General features: G+C 33.2%; 1 protein-coding gene across 2 annotated transcripts in view; it reads right to left on the minus strand.

Annotated features, from left to right (window-relative positions):
• Positions 1–227: 227 nt before the first annotated feature.
• The window catches only part of PLOD2 (procollagen-lysine,2-oxoglutarate 5-dioxygenase 2), a 101,733-nt gene continuing 79,254 nt past the window's right edge, over positions 228–22,706 (minus strand). The window contains exons 11-20 of one of the 2 annotated variants that reach the window (XM_047875968.1): positions 17,405–17,509; positions 12,109–12,234; positions 9,673–9,814; positions 8,462–8,524; positions 7,346–7,459; positions 4,519–4,584; positions 3,352–3,456; positions 2,069–2,215; positions 1,833–1,958; positions 228–1,665 (exon numbers count right to left, since the gene is read on the minus strand). In XM_047875968.1, the coding sequence (XP_047731924.1) occupies positions 1,510–1,665; positions 1,833–1,958; positions 2,069–2,215; positions 3,352–3,456; positions 4,519–4,584; positions 7,346–7,459; positions 8,462–8,524; positions 9,673–9,814; positions 12,109–12,234; positions 17,405–17,509 (1,150 nt within the window). In that variant the 3' untranslated portion in view covers positions 228–1,509. The remainder of the gene's footprint in view (positions 1,666–1,832; positions 1,959–2,068; positions 2,216–3,351; positions 3,457–4,518; positions 4,585–7,345; positions 7,460–8,461; positions 8,525–9,672; positions 9,815–12,108; positions 12,235–17,404; positions 17,510–22,706) is intronic. The other variant, XM_047875969.1, reaches the window with a different exon arrangement.

The raw sequence follows: 22,706 nt of genomic DNA on the forward strand, positions 1-22,706 counted from the left end.
CGTCACTTGTAAAATAACTACGTCAATCTCTAATCATTTTCAGATTGAAGATAATTACAATTCAATTCATAATTCAATAAGCAGAGTTTTCATTAAGTTATTATAATATCAGTAAATGTACCAAGCAAAATGAAAAATCATAGCCTGTTATATCCAGATATTTGGATACCCCATCATATATTCTCTTCTAAAGATAAATCACCAATAATAAAGAGACCAAGAGAAACTTATTTTAAATTACTTTATTTTTCATAAGTTTCTAACACATGGTGTTAGAAAAATGAATTTTGGCACCATGACTTAGAACTTTTTTTTTTCAAGTTTAACCTTTAAATTAAAAACAGTAGCTACAATAAGTATATTTAAACTGCACTCAGAAAAATGGTGAGAACTCAAGACACAAATTTTTTTGTGCTGGGGAATTTTTTTTAAATGGGATCAAGAAAAGGTAATCAAAAAAGTAAGAAGGAGGATAAAATGGGAACTAGGCTGGGAAGACACAAAGGTGAATAACTCTCTAAAAAGGAATGAGGAGGGAGACAAAGGGCGAGGAGAAGAAGAAAGGCTCACCAACTTTATTTTCCTGATATAAAATTCAAGTACTTAACAAAGTTTTTTTTTTAATCATAAAATGCTACTACTAATCTCATGAAATTTTCTTTTCCTCATTATTTTCTAGAATTAAAATCAAAAGTCTGTTTTGACTTAAAGACACTTGCTGATCTTAGGTTGATACTTGATATACTTTCAATAATGGAAAGCTGTGAAAGCTTTCCTAAATCTAATACCGACTCAATATTAATCCACCTTGGAAAATTCCTCTGAAGGAATAGAGGGCTGGATTTGTAATATAAATGTAACCAAAAAAACTCTGTTTAACAATATAAACAGAAATGTTTTCAACTGGCTCTGTACCTCAATTGTGTTTTATACTAAGTGTCTTGAGGAAAAACATTGTGTGATATTTATTGTTCTCTGTATTCCTTCAGTAACTATTAGAAAAGGTACCTGCATAGGTCATCAAAAAAGTACTTACACAATTAGTTGTATACAAATTCAGTTATAACTCCAGTTTTCCAATGATTCAAAAATTGTCAATATTCATTTATATTCATTTTGTCTACACGTTGATAAATAACATTCTTCCCGAGCTTTCTTAATAATAAAATATTATTAGTCTCACTTGTCACTTGTACATTTGTAGCTGAGTATCTGATCAAATGAAACACGAAATCAGAAAGTTGCCATTATTCTCAGAGACAAAAGGCATAGAAATAAATATTTGCTTTTACTTTTTTTCTTTTCTTCTTCAATCTGTGTTTTAAGGCTCAGAGCAGACATTATGAAATATCAAACAATTTTTTACAAAAAGTTTTTCAAACGTTTGGCCCAAAGTGAAGTTGTTCTGTTGAAGTTATTTAAATATTCCTTTCATCTTCTCAAGCACAACTCCAAAGACATGTTCATCCATTCCAAAAGAAAAATTCATTTCTATGAAAAGTAAATAACTTAGGGGTCTATAAATGACACTGCAATGTATCTCGTTCCATTTTTAACAGGAAGTCCTTCATGCAAATGTGTGAGTCTCCCTGGATGCATGAAGCTCCAGCCTTTTCTGGGTGATTCAATAGAGCAGTTGTACCTCAGAAATTTGCATCCGCCTCCCTAGAAGAGATGGAACAAATAAATGTATCAGCTTATTGTTTAATTTCTAATCGGTGGCAAAATTCAAATTATGCCCTCTGAGCAGAATTTTTAAAAAATAAGGCAAAAACCTTATCGTAATGACATATTTCTTTTAAGAAATGTAAAAAAATAAAAGCCATAATTACTTGAAAATCTTCTCCCACGTTATTGAGTGCAATGTTGATGGTAAATGTAGAAGCGTCATGATGAGGGCGAAGAGAGCGTTGCCTTTCAGGGGAGTATTTTACTACAAAATTCAATAGTGCAAACCCCTAAAAAAAGCAAAGTAAACCAATGGATTTGCTTATTAATAAAAATATAAAATAGCACGTTTGTGTAAAAACTAGTAGGAGGTAGACGGGAGGAATGGGAGCATAACTACCTTCGTATAATAACCTGCAAAGACCTTCAGTGTAACGGGTGCAATAAACTCCCGGATAAAATGAAGCCATACATTCTCCAGATCAATTTGCTTCATGTGGATATCATCAGTTGGGACATTTTCATAACCACCAGATATACGGCTATCCTAGAAACAGCATTAATGATGTCATAAAGCGTGGTCCACGTGCAATTCACATTTATATTACCTTGGAATTTTTTTCAACCACAAGATCATAATAGACAATAAAAATAACAGTTGTTCAATTATGGTGTACCATCTGCTTTAATTGCAAAACTATCAAAATAACTTAGATAACATGGCTTTGCAAATGTATCAATGATGAAGCAAAGTATTGCAGAGTCAATGGACTCCTTTCTTACTTACTAATATGCATTTGAGGTCTGACTATCAAGTAAATAAAACTTATTTCCAAAGCCTTCCTATGCCCTCTAAAAAAATTAGTATTTTACAGTAACCCTTCAGGCAGTCTTAGATACTTGATGGATAAAGATTCTGCCAGTCTGCTCTTTGGATCCCCTATCACTGAAAACAGGCCTTCCCTGCTATGTTCCCCACTTCAATTTTATGACACCTCAAGTCCTTCCATGATTGCTTTTTATTATCCTACAACCTGCTGGCTTCAGGTTCCTTCTCATACTTTGAACTTCGGCTAACTAGCTGGGGTATGAGGTTGAGCAGAGGCAGTAATATTAGAGAATTCTAGAATTCCTTGGTATTGTTAAGGAGCAGGCATGTGCAAATTCTCAGAGGAAAAGAAACACATTGAACCACCAACAGTAATACTTCCTGCCAAGTCTTTGACACTGAATGTAAATTCAGTACTGAATTACACCAATGGCGTTCAAACAGATTTCTTCTTCCAACGTTTACACACAAGAAAAAGCTTTGGCAGTGAACCAGATAAACTTTGTCTTGGTATTTTCACTACAGCTCACTGTGAAAACGCAGAGAATAAAAAGTGGCCTTGGAGAAGACTTAATAGCACACAATAGGCATATATTTCCTTACCATTCCAGCCTGGAGACACTGACCTTTAGAAACTATCCAGTGTAATTGTATACATAAATGAGAAACTGAGGCCAGATAGATTAAACGTAACCAGAGTTCTCTTGACAGCCTTGGCTAGCCCCTGCGTTGAGGTACATAAGTCAGAGATATCTGACAAAACAGACAAATCTCCTCTAAATTCTCAAAATATCCACCCCCCGCCTCCTATCCAACATACACATTATAGTTCTTTGTGTGAAAGTACAACTCACATGATGCTTCCCCCCAGACCACTGGCCATAATGCTCCATTTCTTCCACCAATTCATCACAGGCTTTTTCAGAAAAGATGGGAAACCAAAAGACATCGGGACAAGGCTATAAAACAAGGGATCATCATTAAGAGAATAATATTTTGTGTCTTTTAACTAATAAATAGATTGCAAAAGTAATTGGATGGAATACTCAATACTCATCTCACTTAGATGCCTTTTTAAGAGGTTTGCCCAATATTATTGACATAACTGTTACAAATGTTAGTTTTTTTTAAATGCTAATACTTTTTTCTTTTTGCATTTTCACATCTGTAAAATCAAGACATATCTTGGACTCACATTTGACCAGGCAACCACTATGATGTAGCTGTAATGCTACAGTGTATGTATACTTGATCAAATTTTCATAGTTTCACCTTGTGTGTATGTATATATCAGTGTGTGTGGATGTACATGTGTGCATTTAGCTGGTGTTGCACTTGAGTTGACTTGCCCTTTAAATTTTTTTTAATAATGTACACTATGATTTGCCATTGAAATGGAAATTATTATGCATACAGTGCCCTACAACATATGATAACATCTATACCTTGATAAGTCTAAAATAGCTCTTCCAATATGTATAAAATTAAAAATTCTAAATGACTAGAAAACGTTATGTCATAGTTTAATTGGCAGTATTCTGGTCATTTCTTACAGTACACAAAATAACAGAGCATCTCAGAATCAAAGATGCCTTACGTTCTCTGAAATAAGGTATTAGCAACAGTTTGGAACACTAACCTAAAACAGAGTTCATTTTTTAAAAGACATCTTTGAGAAGAGACTGTTAAAGATCAATTTCTTGCAAAGATACACTTTTATTAAATGAGGGCTACCTCAGAGATTTGCCAAAGATTCCTTACTTTTAGTGGTTTGGGACAGCTATAACATTTGAAAGTATGGCCAAAACAGGGAATGATCTTAAAATTATGGTTGATCTTCATGTTCTATATTTTTACAAGTATATGATCCTTAAGGTTAATTAAGCCACATGATTTTTATCTACAAGATGGCTTCTCCACTTTCACAACACCTCTGATAAAGCAATATTGCATTAATATTCTTCCCTTCTGGAAAACATAGCAAAAGTACTCTACACATCATTGAAATTATTAATACAAACCTGTTCAACTATATTTTCAGTGAAAATCTTTGAATAATCCCGGTTTATATATTTTTCTTTCCAGTCCTATCAAAAAAAAAAATCAATTGCACAGAATAAAGCAAATACCTTTTAATAAATAATAGAAAATATAAAGTGTATGCATTTTAGAAATTGCTCAATTTATAAATGACTAGTGTATTGGACAAAAAAGGAATTTTCAGAAACCAGTTTATGCTTGTTAAACTTTGTCTGACTCTATATGTTCACATCATTCTATGAAACATGAAATTTTTATTTATGAATTTTTAGACCTCAGGATTTTAAAATTTGTATGCTGTATTCCATGCATAAGCACAGGGATAGGTAAATATGGGCTTAAAAGTTAATGGTAAAGAACAAAATCCTAACAAATATTAGTAAAAATAAGCAAATTAATCAACTAGGGTCTTACTCATATATATAGGACTTTGAGAGTGAATTACTCTAAAATAGTTATGATATTTTAAAATGTATTTAAATTTTCTCTCTTCACTTCTGTTTTTATTATGTATCAAAGAATGATCATGGATTACTAATATTTTCATTTCTTTTAGTTACTGAAATTAAGGAATAGAACCATACATTAAGAGAAAACTTGTCTTCATGCTAACTCAGGAATCTGATTCTTCTTTGATAAACCACATACTAAGGTATCTCAAGTTGTGTCAATATCAGCTAAGGAATTCTCTTCCTGAGTCAAGTGTTTAATTTAAGAATCACATATTTAGAGAGTATAAATGAAAATGTGGAGACATTTTGTATCAAAAAAAATCTTGTATTTAGACATGTTTAACAAAATTCTTAATTTTCTCTTTACAAAGTATAAACATGGGGAACCAGAAGGGAAGACTTGAGGTATAGACTCAAAATAATTCCAATCAAAATATGTTTCAAAAAATATTTGTCTGAAATACATCTTTTAAGCCATATTTCAGAGAAACCCTGATAATGTGTATGCCATTCTTAGATTTTGCACATCTCTGCTTATATGTAGATCATATGAAAGAACCAAAGTTATCTTCAAATTCTTTAAATAAATTTCATTTATACTTCGTATATAATTGTAAGAATCAAATTACTCTATTATCTCATTAATCCCTTTAATACTGATTAGTTCTCTGATTTCAGAATATGGAGGAAATTAGAAAAAAATCATTTATAACATTTCAGAATCTTTAAGTATTTTTTATGCATCATTATCGATTTTTTGAAATTAAAAAAAAAATTCCTAAGATCTCACATTAAGGCATTAACGTCTCATTTTAGACCACCTTTCAAATATCATTTAACAAACTCTTACTTGACTAATTTTTTAGAAGTTCTGATAATAGGACAATGGTTGAATATTTTGCTATGGGACATCCCTCATGAGGCGTATTGATCAGGGTAATCTACCAAAAACAAAACAAAGCCATGGAAAGAAAAGCAGTTCCTACTTACTTCTGATGTTTTCATTTCATATTCTCCAAAGTTATGAATCCTGACACAAATGTCTACAATTCAGGATATAATTTGGGACATTTTTTCAGGAGCTAATATTACCCAACAAATATAATAATTCTATTCCTCAAAATAACCAAGAGGCTCAGCGCCAAAGTAAAATATGTAATTCCACCCTCACCACTTAAAAAGCCTCTTTTTAATTACACTCTTGTGAAAGATGAAGATATGTAGCTTAAACGAAACAAAAATACCTTTAAAATACAAAAATGTCAAAAAATGTTATTTTTCTATTCAACAGAGTCTTCAGAGACTTTGAATTTACTATTCCTGGCTGTCAACTACTCCTACGAAATAAAAGACAATTCTGATCAGGTGGATTGAGTCTTTGTAATTTAAAACTTTTACTATTGGCAAGGGGAAAGCTGTAAACAGTAGCATTCCAGAGATGAATACTAAAGAGAGTATTTTCCCTGGAATAAGCGTTCCAATTTGACTGAAGAGAATAGGCTCCAGCAAGACAAAAAAGGAATGAATTCCTTGAGGATTCAAATCTTTAAGATAAGAAATAATTTTAGAGTTTAGAAGGAAATAGTTTCCTCAATTTAAGACTTTCTATACATGCTGAATCTACTTACTCTGCAATTTTCTCTGGCTGTCTTTGGTGTACATTCAAAAAATTGTTATAAAAAATAAGTAAGATAAAATAAAATGTATTTTCTCAAACTAACTCCTTGAATTCTCTTCTTGAGCTACCTGTAAACAGTTTTTCTGAAATTACAATTAAAAATCTGATGATGCTTTTGAATATATAAAATAGAAATATTAAGAGAAACTGATCATTCCTTTCCCCATGCGTAATATACGTCTATATTTTAAAAATTCTCGGTCAAGAAATATAATCAATTGTAGCTTTTAAAAATATTTATTATTGGGGCGCCTGGGTGGCTCAGTCGGTTAAGCGTCTGGATTCGGCTCAGGTCACGATCTCGCGGTCCGTGAGTTCGAGCCCCGCGTCGGGCTCTGTGCTGACAGCTTGGAGCCTGGAGCCTGTTTCAGATTCTGTGTCTCCCTCTCTCTGACCCTCCCCCATTCATGCTCTGTCTCTCTCTGTCTCAAAAATAAATAAAAAAACATTTTAAAAAATTTATTATTATATTAAATTATTATAATTAACAGATTATTAATTATAATTAATATTATTATACTAAATTATATTATTTTTGAAAGCTACAATTGATTACATTTTTAAACTGTTTTTTAAACTTTAACTTTTTAAAGCTTCTTATCACATTTTCATGTTATTAACCCAACTGATTTACATCTGAAAATAAGAAATAAATGAAGTTGAGTATGAAGTACATACCACAGGATTTTCAAATATCTGCCAGAGGTCATTGTTATAATGTGAAGTATTGTAATTAGCAGTTGATAAAAGTCTTCCAAATTCATGTCTATTAGAAATGTACATAAACACACCCTATGTGCCAAAGAATAACAGTATTAACAATCTTAGAGGAAAGTACAAGAAAATAAACTTAACCATAGGAAAAATATATAGGAGATATTAATTTCAACTTTTATATCTCATTCCTGAACATGCATTTTATTTCTCATATAAAAACATGCATGATTTAAAATAAAAGAGAGAAAACTTTTATTAATTATAAATTCAGGCACCACACAAAACTAATTGATAGCACTGACACTCAACTGAAAAAAAGAAGAGGAAGAATGACTGTTTTTGTCCCTTTCTCATTGATCCTAGATGTAGACATCAGGGGAAAAACAATTCCTGTTTGAGAGCAGAAATATTTTTGAGACACCAAGTGCAATGAATTGCACCTCTTTTGGCTTCTTTCCCTTTCAAAGAAGATGTCACATTTTTAAACAAGATTTCAAATGTCAGTATTTTTACATCAGACTATTTCATTCTCTTATTGTCCTGATGTTTAAAAACTGAACACAGAAATTATTTGTTCATTAAAGGCAGCTAAAGAAAATCAGTCTCGTATCCTTGCCTTAAACGAAATAAACTTGGCAAAAACCAACATGGTAAGGTTGTTTCTTTTTGTACCTGTTTTAATGGTAAAAGAGTTAGTTATTAATAAAAAAAAATAATGATGAAGGGTACCCAGATCTCATTTTAATCAAGATATACTTTATACTTACTCCTATTTCTTCTCTCCCTTTAAAAAACAAAACTAGAAAAACCAGTGAAAGAGATTTGGGTTTAACTTTCTCATCTGTCAACCATAAAATGTACATCAGCCTGAAGAACTAAGAATTTAATATCACACGATGCCCATCCCCAGCACACAAAATATACGTACACATACACTAATTAAGAACCAATGAATACCAACATTTTACCATGCTAATTGGAAAAAAGACTGTTAAAGAAACTTTACTGCTAGGCAATATACCATATCTAGTATTAATTAAACAAACAAAAATAAATAAAAATAAATAAAAATAACACCTTTGGGGGGCTGAGCATTTGGAATGTTTCCGGAGTAGGGGAGTCTTTTTCCCTTTGTAAAGTCTAAAATGAAGAGAAGCATTGGGTAAGTTGACCTGCACACCCATACTCTCTCAGGTATTCTTAGGTAAATAAAATTAGCAGCCCTTGATCAAAAGCTGACATTCTGAAATGTCCTTCATAGACAACATGCATAACAAGCAAAGCTTATAGTGCACACAAAGAAACAACTCCAGCCCAATTTTTTTTTTTTGGTCAAACATAAATCCAAGCTCATTCCTTAGTAGAGTTTTCATTAGACACAAAATTAAGACAAAGGGGAAAATGTGTAAGACAGGCCATTCCAGGACGCGCTGTTGAGTCAAATTAGCAAAAGATGAGCACAAGTTATAATCACAAGTACTGAAGATACTCGATATAACAATGCACACAGGCTTGTAGGAAAAACACATACACTCCAACAATACATGCCTTATTAAACTAGAAAAAAATACTTGCCAACTTTTCTGATTTTTTCCAAAATCACATTTGTATATGTAAATTTGAATAAAATAACCCAATCATTTCTAAAACAGAAAACTATACAAACAGGCTTTACAACATTTACACATTTTGAAAAACAAACTATTTTCCACGATCATTAAAATTCTACAATGAAAGTATATTTGTAGAAAAACAATGTATCGTTACTTGTCACACAGATCAAATACACTCCGTAACTCATGCCTTCTCCTAGTATAGTGGTGAGGAGCGCCTTTTGAGCAGTGTGCAGTTTGTAACAACAGAAATAATGGAGACATTGATTTCAGAACAAAAGTGTGTTCTTCTTAAATGTGTAAAGGATTGTTTCACCCAGACTTATCTAATTAATTTAACTAGGTCAGGTTTCCACTATAAAATTTTGAATGAAAGTAAACATGATTTCTTAGAAATGCAAAGCTGATTTGCAACAAATCCATGTTTGTGACTGAAATCTTTTTGTTGTTTATGAGTTAGCCTAAGCACCAAAGCTAACATTTTTCAAACTGTTTCTACAAATGGTCACAAATTATGCTCTATAACTTCTCCCAGTTTTTTTCAATAAAGAAGCAAAAAAATTGGCTAGTACTTACAAATTAGAAAGAAAAGGAGCATCAAAACAATGACACATCAACTGGTAAAGCAGGCCACTTTATAAGAACATTCAAGCAAGCCATCATTGTATACCCTACCATTTCTCTAGCATTTCGGCACAGAGCCATATCAGGATCCAATTTATCACGAACAAAATAGTTCCTTTCATTCATCTCTGATCGGAGCGTCTTTCCCTTAATTAAGTACACGTTAGCCATGTATGGGATATTCCATATCCCTCTGAAAGTAAAGAAAAAACATTCCAAAATACCAGAAATTAAAATATATATATATTTAAAGGTTTATTTTTATGTTTTTAAAATAAGTGCCCTGTATGTTTTTAAATTTTGTATATATAAATTATTGAATCAAATTACATGCAAATGCAAACACATTTTATGATATTTAAAATATACGCACACACATCTATGACATTACTTGTTACACACTACATGTTTATTTGATAAATACTAACTCCTTATATAAACTTCACTTTAAGACTGTTATCTGTTTAGCATTTTGACTATAATCCTTCATGTCATTGTTAGATTATAACACAGAAAGTATTTCCACTTAGGATCAAGCAGAGTGATAGCAAAAATAATCTCACACACACACACACACACACACACACACACACACACACACCCTATGGTGTACTGCAACCAGCTCACACTGGCTCCCAGAACACTTAGCTTCACTTCCCAAGTCTAGACTCAGTGACTTCATGTTGGAAGCTTGAAATCAGCCATGGCAGGAGCATTTACATCACAGAAACTGGCAAACACTACAAATCAGGGCATCCCTCAACCCCAAGATCCAGTTGTTACACATTCACCAGCACACCACTGAATACAACCTAAAATTTTCCTAAAATATATTCTCTGGAAATTCACTAAGCCAGCTCAAATTTCTGTAGAAAGAGAAGATAAGAAAAAATATAGCTAGAAGTACATGCGTGTTGAGAGACACTATTTTGTCCTTTATTCTTCCCCACATTTGTCTTCTCATTCTGAACATGACTCATTTCCTAAGAACAGCAAGTAAGGTTTCGCCTGAAGGCATATGCCTGTTGCTTTTAGAGAACAAAAAGGAAAGATCTTGACCAAGGAAATGTAGTTAGATATTAAAAGGAATATCATTTCACTTAGTCTTGCTAGAGGAGCCTCAAAGGAAACAGCCATAAAAATATACAATGTGTCATCTGATTTCAGAAATTTATCACTGGGGGAATAGGCAGTGTCTCAGTTTTGAAGAAACACACACACACACACACACACACACACACACACACACACACACCCCTACATGTGTACATGTCATAAGATGTCATTCCTTCATGTAGCTTTTGGCCATGAAGTGCATTCTTGTATTAACTAGATCAAAAGCCTCTCCCATATTCTTTTTCTTACACTTTAAACAACAGTGACAGAAAGCTGCACAAAATATCACCAGTGCCTAAAGCAACTTAAATGAAACATAAATTCTCTATTCCACTTCTGTGAGCCCTTATTTCTGCTATACCCACAGATAGTATCAGGCATTTGGTCTATACAAATCCTCAGAGAGACGATAAAAGTACTTTGAAACAATAGTATATGATCTGAATAGTGTTTTCTCAGCTATCATGCTCCTTAACCACAGCTAACAAAAGCTTTTATCATATTTGTATTATTCAAATTTATTACTATTTTCACAAGCGAAACATCTTTTTCATACTCAGCTGTTCAACAATAAATGTGTGGGGTTTTTTACTCTAAATTTAGGGGCACGTATATTTACTCATGAAAGAATGTTTTCGCTTTTAAGTGGGTGGATGCATCTGAGAAATTAGGCAAAGCCCTTAACACTCAGTGAAGATGGCCTCTGGTCCATCATCTGTAGAAAAAATAAAAGATAACATGCCTCTCTATCTTACCTTAGCAAAACCACACTATTACATTTGTGATATTTTTTAGTCTAAAAAATACCAACTGTTGTCTCTGAAACAGGTATCAATCATGCACACACTTTGTAGCAAGCATATTCTTTTCAAACTCTAGAAATGGAAACCAGACATTAGTGAAGAAAGTGATCTTTAAAGTAGAATACTACCTATTTCACACAAAACTCTTGCCGTAGGAAATGGTGGAAAGTTATGGCCTTTGGTATTGTTTTTGTTGGTTACCTTGTAAATTTTAAAAGCTATCAAAACAATTTTCATCCTGGGCGCTAGAAAAATCAGCTGAACAAAATTCCTTTTCTAAACTTCGAACTAAATACTACTACTCCTCCGACAGCTATCTCTGGCTGCCCCTATTAACCATGTAGTGTCTCCTACATTTCCCACAGCAGGAAGTTTGTTCCTGTGAAGATTTAGAATTTCAAAAACAGATTCTTTTAATATTAGTTTTACACCAGTATTTCAGGATTCCAGGTTTTCAAATTTCCATTAATCACAAAGAAAAGAGGAATAAAAATTCAGGTAATGTTAACAAGACCACATTTTGAGATTATGGCACTTTTACAGTAAAAGAGTAGATCAAGTAACTTACACTCTATTCCCTTGAACAATATCTACATAATCTTCCGATCGAGCATAGTATCCATCAGGACTCAAAGCGCCCCAGAAGTTGGACCACAGTTTTCCATGACGAGTTACAAGAGGGGCAATGATCTTTCTAAAGACAGCGTGAGAGAAAAGCAAATCCAAGAAATTATTTATACTTAAGTTAGTGCTGAATTGTGTGTTTTGGGCTTAGCATGACACCAAAACACTAAAGTTCATTCAATACACACATGGTAAGTCCAAAACACTGAATTCTACTCCTGAAACCAATATTGCACTGTAAGTTAACTAACTAAAAATTAAATAAAAATAAATAAGAAATGAAGAAAAAAATAAAAGAAAAACGAGAATTTCTTTCCACTTTTTCTTAAGCACACTAATTTTCTTAAAACAAGTAACAAAAAAGAAAAATTGAAAATGCTAATGAAAGTCTAAAAGTGACTTTTAAAATAAGTCAAACTACTTCCATTATTTAATTATGTTAAGTAGTTCAGAAATTATGCTAAATGAAATCAAATATTTTCACCGTCATTGAGAAGACATAATAGTCCCTGGCGTATTCAATTATTCAATAAATATTTGTTGAGTGAAAAAATGAATAAAGATGAGGTTAGATTTTTATAAATATGCCAGTTTTCCTAAAGTTAAGTCCTGAATCACTTTAAAGTATGTTTCTTTTTTAATTTTTTTTATAACTTATAAAATGGGTTGTGCTAGCCTGGCAACACTGAACATTCTTCTGGTCCTTCAACTACTGTAAAAAACAAAATAGGTGGTAATTGCCATAGCACTCGATCTGACTACCTACCAGGAAAGTAGTCCCTTTGAGAAAAGCACGTATTACAAATTCAAAATAAGTCACATTTTTCTTAGGAAAATCTAATTTATAATGTGTTAACACTTTCCAAATGAGGTAACAAAATCCGAAGCTGCTCTAGAATTACTTTTAAAATGAAATGAACTATAGTAGTGGCCATTTTTTTTTAAGTTTATTTTGAGAGACAGAGAGAGGATGCACAAAGGGGAAGGACAGAGAGAGAGAGGTAGAGAGAAAATCCCAAGCAGGCTCTGCGCTATCAGTGCAGACCCTGATGTGAGGCTGTATCTCAAGAAATGTGAGATCATGACCTGAGCCAAAACCAAGAGTCAGGTGGAAGCTTAACTGACGAAGCCACCCAAGCACCCCTGGTGGTGTCAGTTTTTACGAAAATCTCACACGTCTTTATCCATTCAACAGTTGATGGATATTTGGACTCTCTCCATAGTTTGGCCATTGTTGATAATGCTGCTATAAACTTTGTGCTGCATGCACCCTTCGAATCTGTACTTTTGTGTCCTTTGGGTGAATAACTAAGAGTGCAATTGCTGGATCATAGAGTAGTTTTATTTTTAGTTTATTTAGAAACCTCCATACTGTTCTTGAGAGTGGCTGCACCAGGTTGCATTCCCACCAACAGTGTAAGAGGGTTTCCCTTCATCCTTGTCAACACCTACTGTTTCTTGTGTTATTGATTTTAGCCATTCTGACAGGTGAGAGGTCATATATCATTGTGGTTTATTTGTAGTTCCCTGAAAAGGAGTGATACTGAGCATCTTTTCCTATGTCTGTTAGCCATCTATATGTCTTCTTTGGAAAAGTGTCTATTCATGTGTTATGCCCATTTCTTAACTGAGTTGTTTGTTATTCAGGAGTTAGTTTGGTAAGTTCTTTACAGATTTTGGACACTAATGCTTTATCAGATATGTCGTTTGCAAATATCTTTTCCCATTCCATAGGCTACCTTCTAGTTTTGTGGATTGTTTCCTTCACTGTGCAGAAGCTTTTTATGTTGATAAGGTCCCAATAGGTCATATTTGCTTTTGTTTCCCTTGTCTTTGGCAACGTGTCTAGTAAGAAGTTGCTGGGGCCAAGGTCAAAGAAGTTGGTGGCTGTGTTCTCCTCTAGGATTTGATTGTTTCCTGTCTCACGCTGAGGTCTTTCATAAGCCATTTTGCATTTATTTCTGTGTATGGTGTGAGAATGGAATATTACTGGGGTACCTGTGTGTCTCAGTTGGTTAAGCATCTGACTCTTGATTTCAGCTCAGGTCATGATCTTACACTTCATGAGATCGAGCCCTGCATCAGGCTCTGAGTTGACGGCAAGGAACCTGCTTGAAATTCTCTCCCTCTCTCTCTGCCCCTCCCCTGCTTGTGCTTTCTCTCTCTGTCAAAATAAATAAACTTAAAAACATATTTAAAATTTAAAAAAAGAATGGAATATTACTCAGCCATCAAAAAATGAAATCTTGGCATTTGCAACGATGGGGATGGAGCTAGAGTGTATTGTACTAAGTGAAATAAGTCAGAGAAAGATAAATAATACATGATTTCACTCATATGCAGAATTTAAGAAACAAAACAGATGAATGTATGGGAAGGGTAGGGGTAAGAGAAGACAAAAGCAAACCACAAGAGACTCTTAATGATGGAGAAACACCAATGGGTTAATGGAGGGAGGTGGGTGGGAAATGGGCTAGATGGGTGATGGGTACTAAGGAGGGCACTTGTTGGGATGAGCAGTTGGTGTTGTACATAAGTGATGAATCACTAAATTCTACTCCTGAAACCAATATTGCACTTTACGTTAACTAACATTTAAATTTAAAAAAAGGAAAAAAGAAAAAAAAGAAAACCTCACACAACGCCTCCATGAGGAAGTTTATGAACCAGGTATTCTCAACAAAAAAACTATTTCATAACACTCCAGTCTTGAGAAGACCAGGTGTGCCCTTTCTCTTACTCACAGAAAAGTGAAACACAGTCTATAAAGACATACCATACAAAATGGTTATTTTGGTTTATTTTTCCTGGTTCCTTTTAAAATGAAATGTTAACCAAAAACACTTATATTCTGTTTTGTTTAGAATATCTACAATATAAGATATAATGTGTTGATTTAAGAACATATATTATGTTGATTTAAGAAATAATTCAATGGTAAAAAAAAAGAAATAATTCAAAGGTAATAACTGACAAGATCAAATATATATTTAAAAAATCTTGTAATTTATAATCCCAGCTGCCTCCCAAAGAAGGCTGGGCAAAGAAATGGAAATCAAACTCTGTCTGCAGTGTGCCTCAATATTTTTGAGTATTGAAATACAGTAGGCCCCCTTACCCATGGTTTCACTTTCCATGGTTTCAATTATCCCAGGGTCAACCATCGTCCAGAAGCAGATGATACTCCTTACGGTGAATCATCAGATCAATAGAAGCCTAATGCTACATCATACTGCCTGCGTCATTCACCTCACTTCATCTCATGCACTGGCATTTTATCATCTCACATCATCACAAGAAGGGTGAGTACAGAACAGGAAGATATTTTGAGAGAGACTTCATTCACATATTTTATTTTTATTATAGCATTTTGTTATAATTGTTCTATTTTATTATGGTCATTAATCTCTTACCGTGACTGATTTAGAAATTAAATTTTTACGTAGGTATGTATATATAGGAAAAAACATAGTATGCATAGCGATTGGTACTATCTGCAGTTTCAGGAATCCACTGGGGTTTTGGAACATATCCTCTGTGGATAATGGGGACTCCTGTATCAGGATGGCAGCTAGGGGATGCTGAATTACACGATATTACTGAAGGAGTAAAATTTGGAGCAAGGCAGTAAATGGCAGAGATAGGAAGAGGAAAGGGAAAAGAGCTGATGAGATGCTAGAAAGCCACATGCCCTATGATGTGACCCATCCCCGTCCCTCTAACTTTCAGTCTACTAAATCTCACAACATTTTTGGTAGATGTAAATTTTTTCTGAAAATTACATGTTTGGATACAGGAGCAAGAACCACAAATGTCATACGAACCAAAACCTTTGATCAGTAACAGAAATTTATGGAATTGGAGAAATATCCTGAGTTTTACTGGCACTTCAAGAACAATGGCCCCAGATGGCAGCTGAGTTACTTATGAGGTAATTTTATTTGTTACAAGGTTTAAAACATTAGGTTAATATTAAAGGGGATATATGCTTAATCCATAGTATAAATTCATTAAATAGTTCACTAAAAGAATAGTAAGTACCTACAAAAGTGTCATATATAGTAAAAACATACAAAGATTATTTTTAAAACGTGCATTCCACAATATTGAATTTAAATCAAAGTTAAGAGGCAATTAACACTACAAATTCAAGATAATATTACTGAATTCCACTAGGTTTTAAGAGTTACAAATTACAACTATAGCCCTTCCCTTTATCTCTAGGATAACCTAAATGCTTTTCTTTGCCTTATTTCCAAATCCTTATTCATATGTTTTGAAAATTACTTGTAACTTATAGATAGTTATCTTAGATAGATAAGCATCTATTGCTAGATATACAGTGGGGCTGTATATAGAGATTAATACTAAGAGATCTTGGATTTTGAAGTAATAACTAAATTCTCAAATTGGCAAATTATATTACATACAGAGTAGGTTAGAATAGCATAACAGATTTCTTATATATTTTACTAAAAAATAAAAACAGTAATTCTAACATTTCACTGTTAGCCATTCTATTTGCTAATTGTGTTCATATATATAAACATACTTAAAAACAATACTGGTCATTTAATAAGCACATACTGTGTTAATATATATAAACACACTTAAAAACAATACAGGTCATTTAATGAGCACATATTAAAGGTATGCTATGCTATTGATAAGAGGATTAATAAGTATTAATAGGAATAGGAGTAATATAATAAATGATTAATATCATTATAAGCTGGTATAGATGGTGTCTTTTTCACACTTCAGTTAAATAAAAATAGGTACTGCTGAGTAATAATCATTAGTTCAATACTAAATAAAATCACAGATCTCTGAAATTTTTTTTCAAATTCTAAGAACTTAGATCTCTGTTTGCAATAACTTTTCAAAAGATCATAGGTTTTATGAATTCTAATTTAAAAATACCTACAGAGAAAAAAATTCCAAATTTTCCAAATAGATCATAATTTCATCTAGCTTTAAACAGAAAAATAATCCAACTATAATTGATAAACATTGCATTTGTGATTGTAACTAATATTAAATACTTCTAATTTTCATCAGGTTGTTTTCTTTTTGACTCCTTTAAAAGAAAACTAATCAGAATTGAAAGTTATAAGGTATAGAAAATAACTTCATGGGATTCCCCTCAATTCACTAAACACAGATAAGTATAGTGTGCCCACATAGACACAGAAAATGATTGTTATTTTAAATAAATCGACATGAATTTTATGTAGTACCTGTTTTGTTCAATCAAAATTTTTAAGGTCCTTGGATTTGTCAAAACAACATCTGCATCGATACTGAAATAATAATCACAGCTTTCATCCTGACGGCAAAAATCCCTAACATTGAAAAGGAAATAATAATTAGATAAAATATATATTTGCTGGTTAGAAAATGTCAACATAAAGCTTATATATAAAATAAGGTTTCTCTCACATATTTTTTTCTAATTAAAATAGTTAGACAATATCCAAAGGGATATTGTCTTAAATTGCAAAATAGTTTGTCAACATACATATTCATATGTAAATCAACACCAAAAATTTTAGGTTAAGTGAAATACATTTTCAAGCCACTAAAAGATTTAAGACATAAAATATCCAGTCAGAATGACAATTTAGAATTTAGTATTTAGTCCTCTCTGAAAAGGAAACACAATTTATCTCCATGTATTTATCAACAACGTTTTCCACAAATCAAAATGCTTTTTGCACACGCGCGCGCGCGCGCGCGCGCGCGCGCGCACACACACACACACACACACACACAGTGCAAAATCTTGCTTATCCAACAACTTAATTTTAAGTATATTTGGAGATACAAATGTATAACTCTTTAGGTATCAATAATTTTTAATCTTGATTTGCATAGAATTCTAAGATATCTACTCCCCTGCTTATTATCAGGGGTCATGGACTATGATATATGTTCTTCTTGGTAGTGTCTGTAGCATTATTATCAGGAACAACAAAGAAGGAGCTACTTGTTATACACGTGAAATGCTTTCAAGTATTATGGTTTTTACATTTGGGGCTCTCTGCTTTCAAGCTCCTCTCCTCCACTGTTAATCCTAGTCCTCACTTTCTGCTACTGTCAGTATGTATCCTTATACCCCATTTGTTTCTAAGCAACTGTCATATAGGACAGCAGACATGAAACTTTGCTAAAGTTGTGCAAAAAATTAGAGAAAATTTTCTTTAAATTTTGTAATTATATATGGTGACGGATGGTAACTACAGACTTATGGTGGTCATCATTTCACAGTGTATACAAATATTGAATCATTATGTAGTACATCTAAAGCTAGTATGTTATAAGTGAATTATATCAATTAAATAAATGAAATAAATAAAATAAAAACAAAACAGCCAAAATTATTTTAGAAAAAAAATTGAAGGAAGTTTACTACTTGATTTCAAGATTAATATAAATCCCTGGTAATAAAGTGTGGCATTGGTCTAAGATCAATGAAACAGAAAAGAGAGTTCACAGTCACTCATAAATATTCAGCTAATCGATTTTTGACAAAGCCAAGTCAACTAAATAGGAAAAGAAAAACCTTAAAATAAAAAAAAAGGGTGTTGAAACAACTGGAATTTCATTTGTAAAGAATAAAATTTGACCTCTACTTCACTCCAAACACAAAAATATATTCAGAATGAACCATAGATTGAAACATCTTAAACATAAATGCTAAAACAATAAAGATTATAAAATTCCAAAGAATAGTTCATGACATTGGAATAAGAAAGACTTCTTAAATAGAAAATAAATTCAATAAGCACAAAGCATAAAAGAAAAAAAGAGAGAAATGGAATTTTATTGAAATTCACATTTCTTCTCATCAAAAGACAGCACTAAGAAATTAAAAGACCAAGCCACAGAATGAAACGCATATTCACAAAACATTGTACACACAGACACACACCCATACAACCCTCTTCTAGACAGATTATATAATGAACTCCTACAAATTAATAACAAAAAAGACAACCCAATGTAAATGAAAATGCACAAAAAGATGTAAATAGAGACTCCACAAATGAAGACATATGAATTAGTCTTCAGGGAATTAAATAACAATTGCAATAAGATACACAATAAAGTGGCTAAAATAAAAAAGATGGGCAATATCAACTGTTGACAAATGTGGAGCAGACAGAGGTCTGTTACATTGCTGCCAGGTGCGTACGATGGTACGACTATCTTGGAGGACTATTCAGTCGTTTCTTATAAAATTAAACATACATCTACTCTAACCCTATGTCCTAGTTAGTCTACTCCTTCATATTTTCCCAAAACATACTAAAGCCAAATAGGTCCACATACACATATACACCTCTTATAAGGAATCTTCATTAACAATCTTATTCAAATGGCTCTAAACTGGACATGACCTAATGTCTAGCAACAAGCAAGTGGAAAATGCACTTGTGGTATATTCATATGATAGAATATTAGTTAGCGATGAAAAGGAATGAACTGCTAATAACTACAATGACATGAGTGAATGAGAGAACACTGTGCTGAGCCAAAGAAGCCAGACACAACAGAGTATATTTAAAAAAATAAATAAATAAAAATAAGTTCTGAATTTGGATCCAAGGTATTCTCCAGTGAATAAACTATGAAACCATCAGTTTGGTCTTTCTGAGGCTTGCTTTCCTGCCTATCCCTTTACTCCCACATCAGGCACTATCCAGCACTCTGAGCTCTGAGCTTCCACAGCACAAGATGAGAGGTCACCATGACTCATTCACCTTTTTCTCAGCAGGACTTAACCCACTGCTGGCATATCTAATCAACATTCACGGAGAAATCATTGTTTTTATTATTATCAGAATTTTACTAGTAAAATTGCAGTCTGCAGTATTAAACGGGCTAAACAAAGGACCTAAAAAATTTCTTCTGAGGGTTATGGTATTATCGAGATCATTTGGTGACTAGAAAGGAGGAATACCCTTTTCAGTCTGAAACACACATTTTTACCATGCAAACCTTCAGATAGTCAACATCTAAATCACTGTTATATCAGTCATACTATTCATTTGTCTGAATAACTTTTTTATTTCTTATTTTAATTAATCTCTACCCCCAATGTGGGGCTGTAACTCACAACCCAGAGATCAGGGGTCACATACTCTTCTGACTGATCCAGCCAGGAGGACCTGTCTGAGTAATTTTAAAAATCTTGATCTAAAGTCCAGATAATAGTCTGATTAAATATGTTGACTCTTACCCATAATATATCTTTCCATCTCTCTATATATATAATATCCATTGGCTTTTACACATAAATACACACAAACACAGATAGAGTCTAACATTCGAGGTGTGCTCATGAACATACACAAACAGACATGCACACAAGACAGTCGAGACACCCAAGTTTAGGATACTAATTTTGAAGAAAAGTTGTTTTTCTTTAAGCTTCTTTAGAATTTAGCTCAATTATGAGCTAAAATCTAAACAATTTAGAAATTGTTTAACCTAAATTGATTAAAACATACATTTCTTACTTGACACATCCCCAAAGGCAAGGGAATTAAAAGCAAAAATGAACTACTGGGACCTCATGAAGATAAAAACTTCTGTACAGCAAAAGAAACAATCAACAAAACTAAAAGGCAACCAATGGAATGGGAAAGGATATTTGCAAATGACATATCAGACAAAGAGCTAGTATCCAAAATCTATAAAGAGCTCACCAAACTCCACACTCAAAAAACAAATAATCCAGTGAAGAAATGGGCAGAAAACATGAATAGACACTTCCCTAAAGAAGACATCCAGATGGCCAACAGGCACATGAAAAGATGCTCAACGTCGCTCCTCATCAGGGAAATACAAATCAAAACCACACTCAGATATCACCTCATGCCAGTCAGAGTGGCCAAAATGAACAAATCAGGAGACTATAGATGCTGGAGAGGATGTGGAGAAACGGGAACCCTCTTGCACTGTTGGTGGGAATGCAAATTGGTGCAGTCACTCTGGAAAACAGTGTGGAGGTTCCTCAAAAAAAATAAAAATAGACCTACCCTATGACCCAACAGTAGCACTGCTAGGAATTTACCCAAGGGATACAGGAGTACTGATGCATAGGGGCACTTGTACCCCAATGTTTACAGCAGCACTCTCAACAATAGCCAAATTATGGAAAGAGCCTGAATGTCCATCAACTGATGAATGGATAAAGAAATTGTGGTTTATATACACAATGGAGTACTATGTGGCAATGAGAAAGAATGAAATAGGCTCTTTGTAGCAACGTGGATGGAACTGGAGAGTGTGATGCTAAGTAAAATAAGCCATACAGAGAAAGACAGATACCATATGTTTTCACTCTTATGTGGATCCTGAGAAACTTAACAGAAACCCATGGGGGAGGGGAAGGAAAAAAAAAAAAGAGGTTAGAGTGGGAGAGAGCCAAAGCATAAGAGACTCTTAAAAACTGAGAACAAACTGAGGGTTGATGGGGGGTGGGAGGGTGGGGAGAGTAGGTGATGGGCATTGAAGAGGGCATCTTTTGGGATGAGCACTGGGTATTGTATGGAAACTAATTTGACAATAAATTTAATAAAATAAAATTAAATTAAATTAAATAATTAAAATATAAAAAATTTTAAAAATTTAAAAATTAAAAAATAAATAAAAAAGAACATGGCCTGTTTCTGACCCTATCACAGTCAAGGATTGCTTTTCAGCTTTTTGAAATTCTGTCTTCCCATTGTTTCATTTGAAAACTTTCTGTTCTGTTTCATTTTTTTCTAGGTTTATTGAGATATAATGGACACTTATCATTGTATAAGCATAAGGCAGACAATGTGTTGATTTGATACTTTTATATATTGCAAAATGATTACGACCATAGCCTTAGCTATGACCTACATCCCGTCACCCAGTAACCATTTCTCTTTTGTTGTGAGGTCATTTTAGATCTACTTTCTCATCAGCATTCAACTATGTGATACAGAATTATGAGCTATAATCATCATGCTGTACATTAGCTCTTGGTAGTTTAATTTGATTAGTGCTGATGAATTACTACTTTGTGCCAGGCCCTGTGCTAGGCACTGAGACTTAAAGAAAAATGGGACACAGTTCCTGCCCATGAAGATTTCTAGCTCCTCCACTAGCTGGCTGGGCAGACTTGCTTAACATATTTAACCTCTCTGTTTCCTTGTCTAGAGACTGAAAATAAAAAGAACCAATTCATAGGTTATTGAAAGGAATAAATAAGATACTACATGCAAGGTATTTACCACAATGCCTCACACAGTATAAGCACTCATATATAGTAGTTACTATCATACGAATTAATTACTCATATATAGTAGTTACTATCATCTGAATACTATCATCATCATCTAATACGATAGTTAATATTTTATTAAGGGCTCACTGCAATGCTGTCTTCTTTAAAGTATCTTCACCAATTTTGCCTGTTGAAAGTAATTTCTCCTTTTCCTTTTCTTAGTACTTTGCATCCTCAATTACTACTTCTTCCATTCACTTTTGTTAAAGATAATTGCA

The sequence above is a fragment of the Prionailurus viverrinus genome, chromosome C2 (assembly GCF_022837055.1).
Source record: "Prionailurus viverrinus isolate Anna chromosome C2, UM_Priviv_1.0, whole genome shotgun sequence".
In the NCBI taxonomy this organism is placed as follows: Eukaryota; Metazoa; Chordata; class Mammalia; order Carnivora; family Felidae; genus Prionailurus; species Prionailurus viverrinus.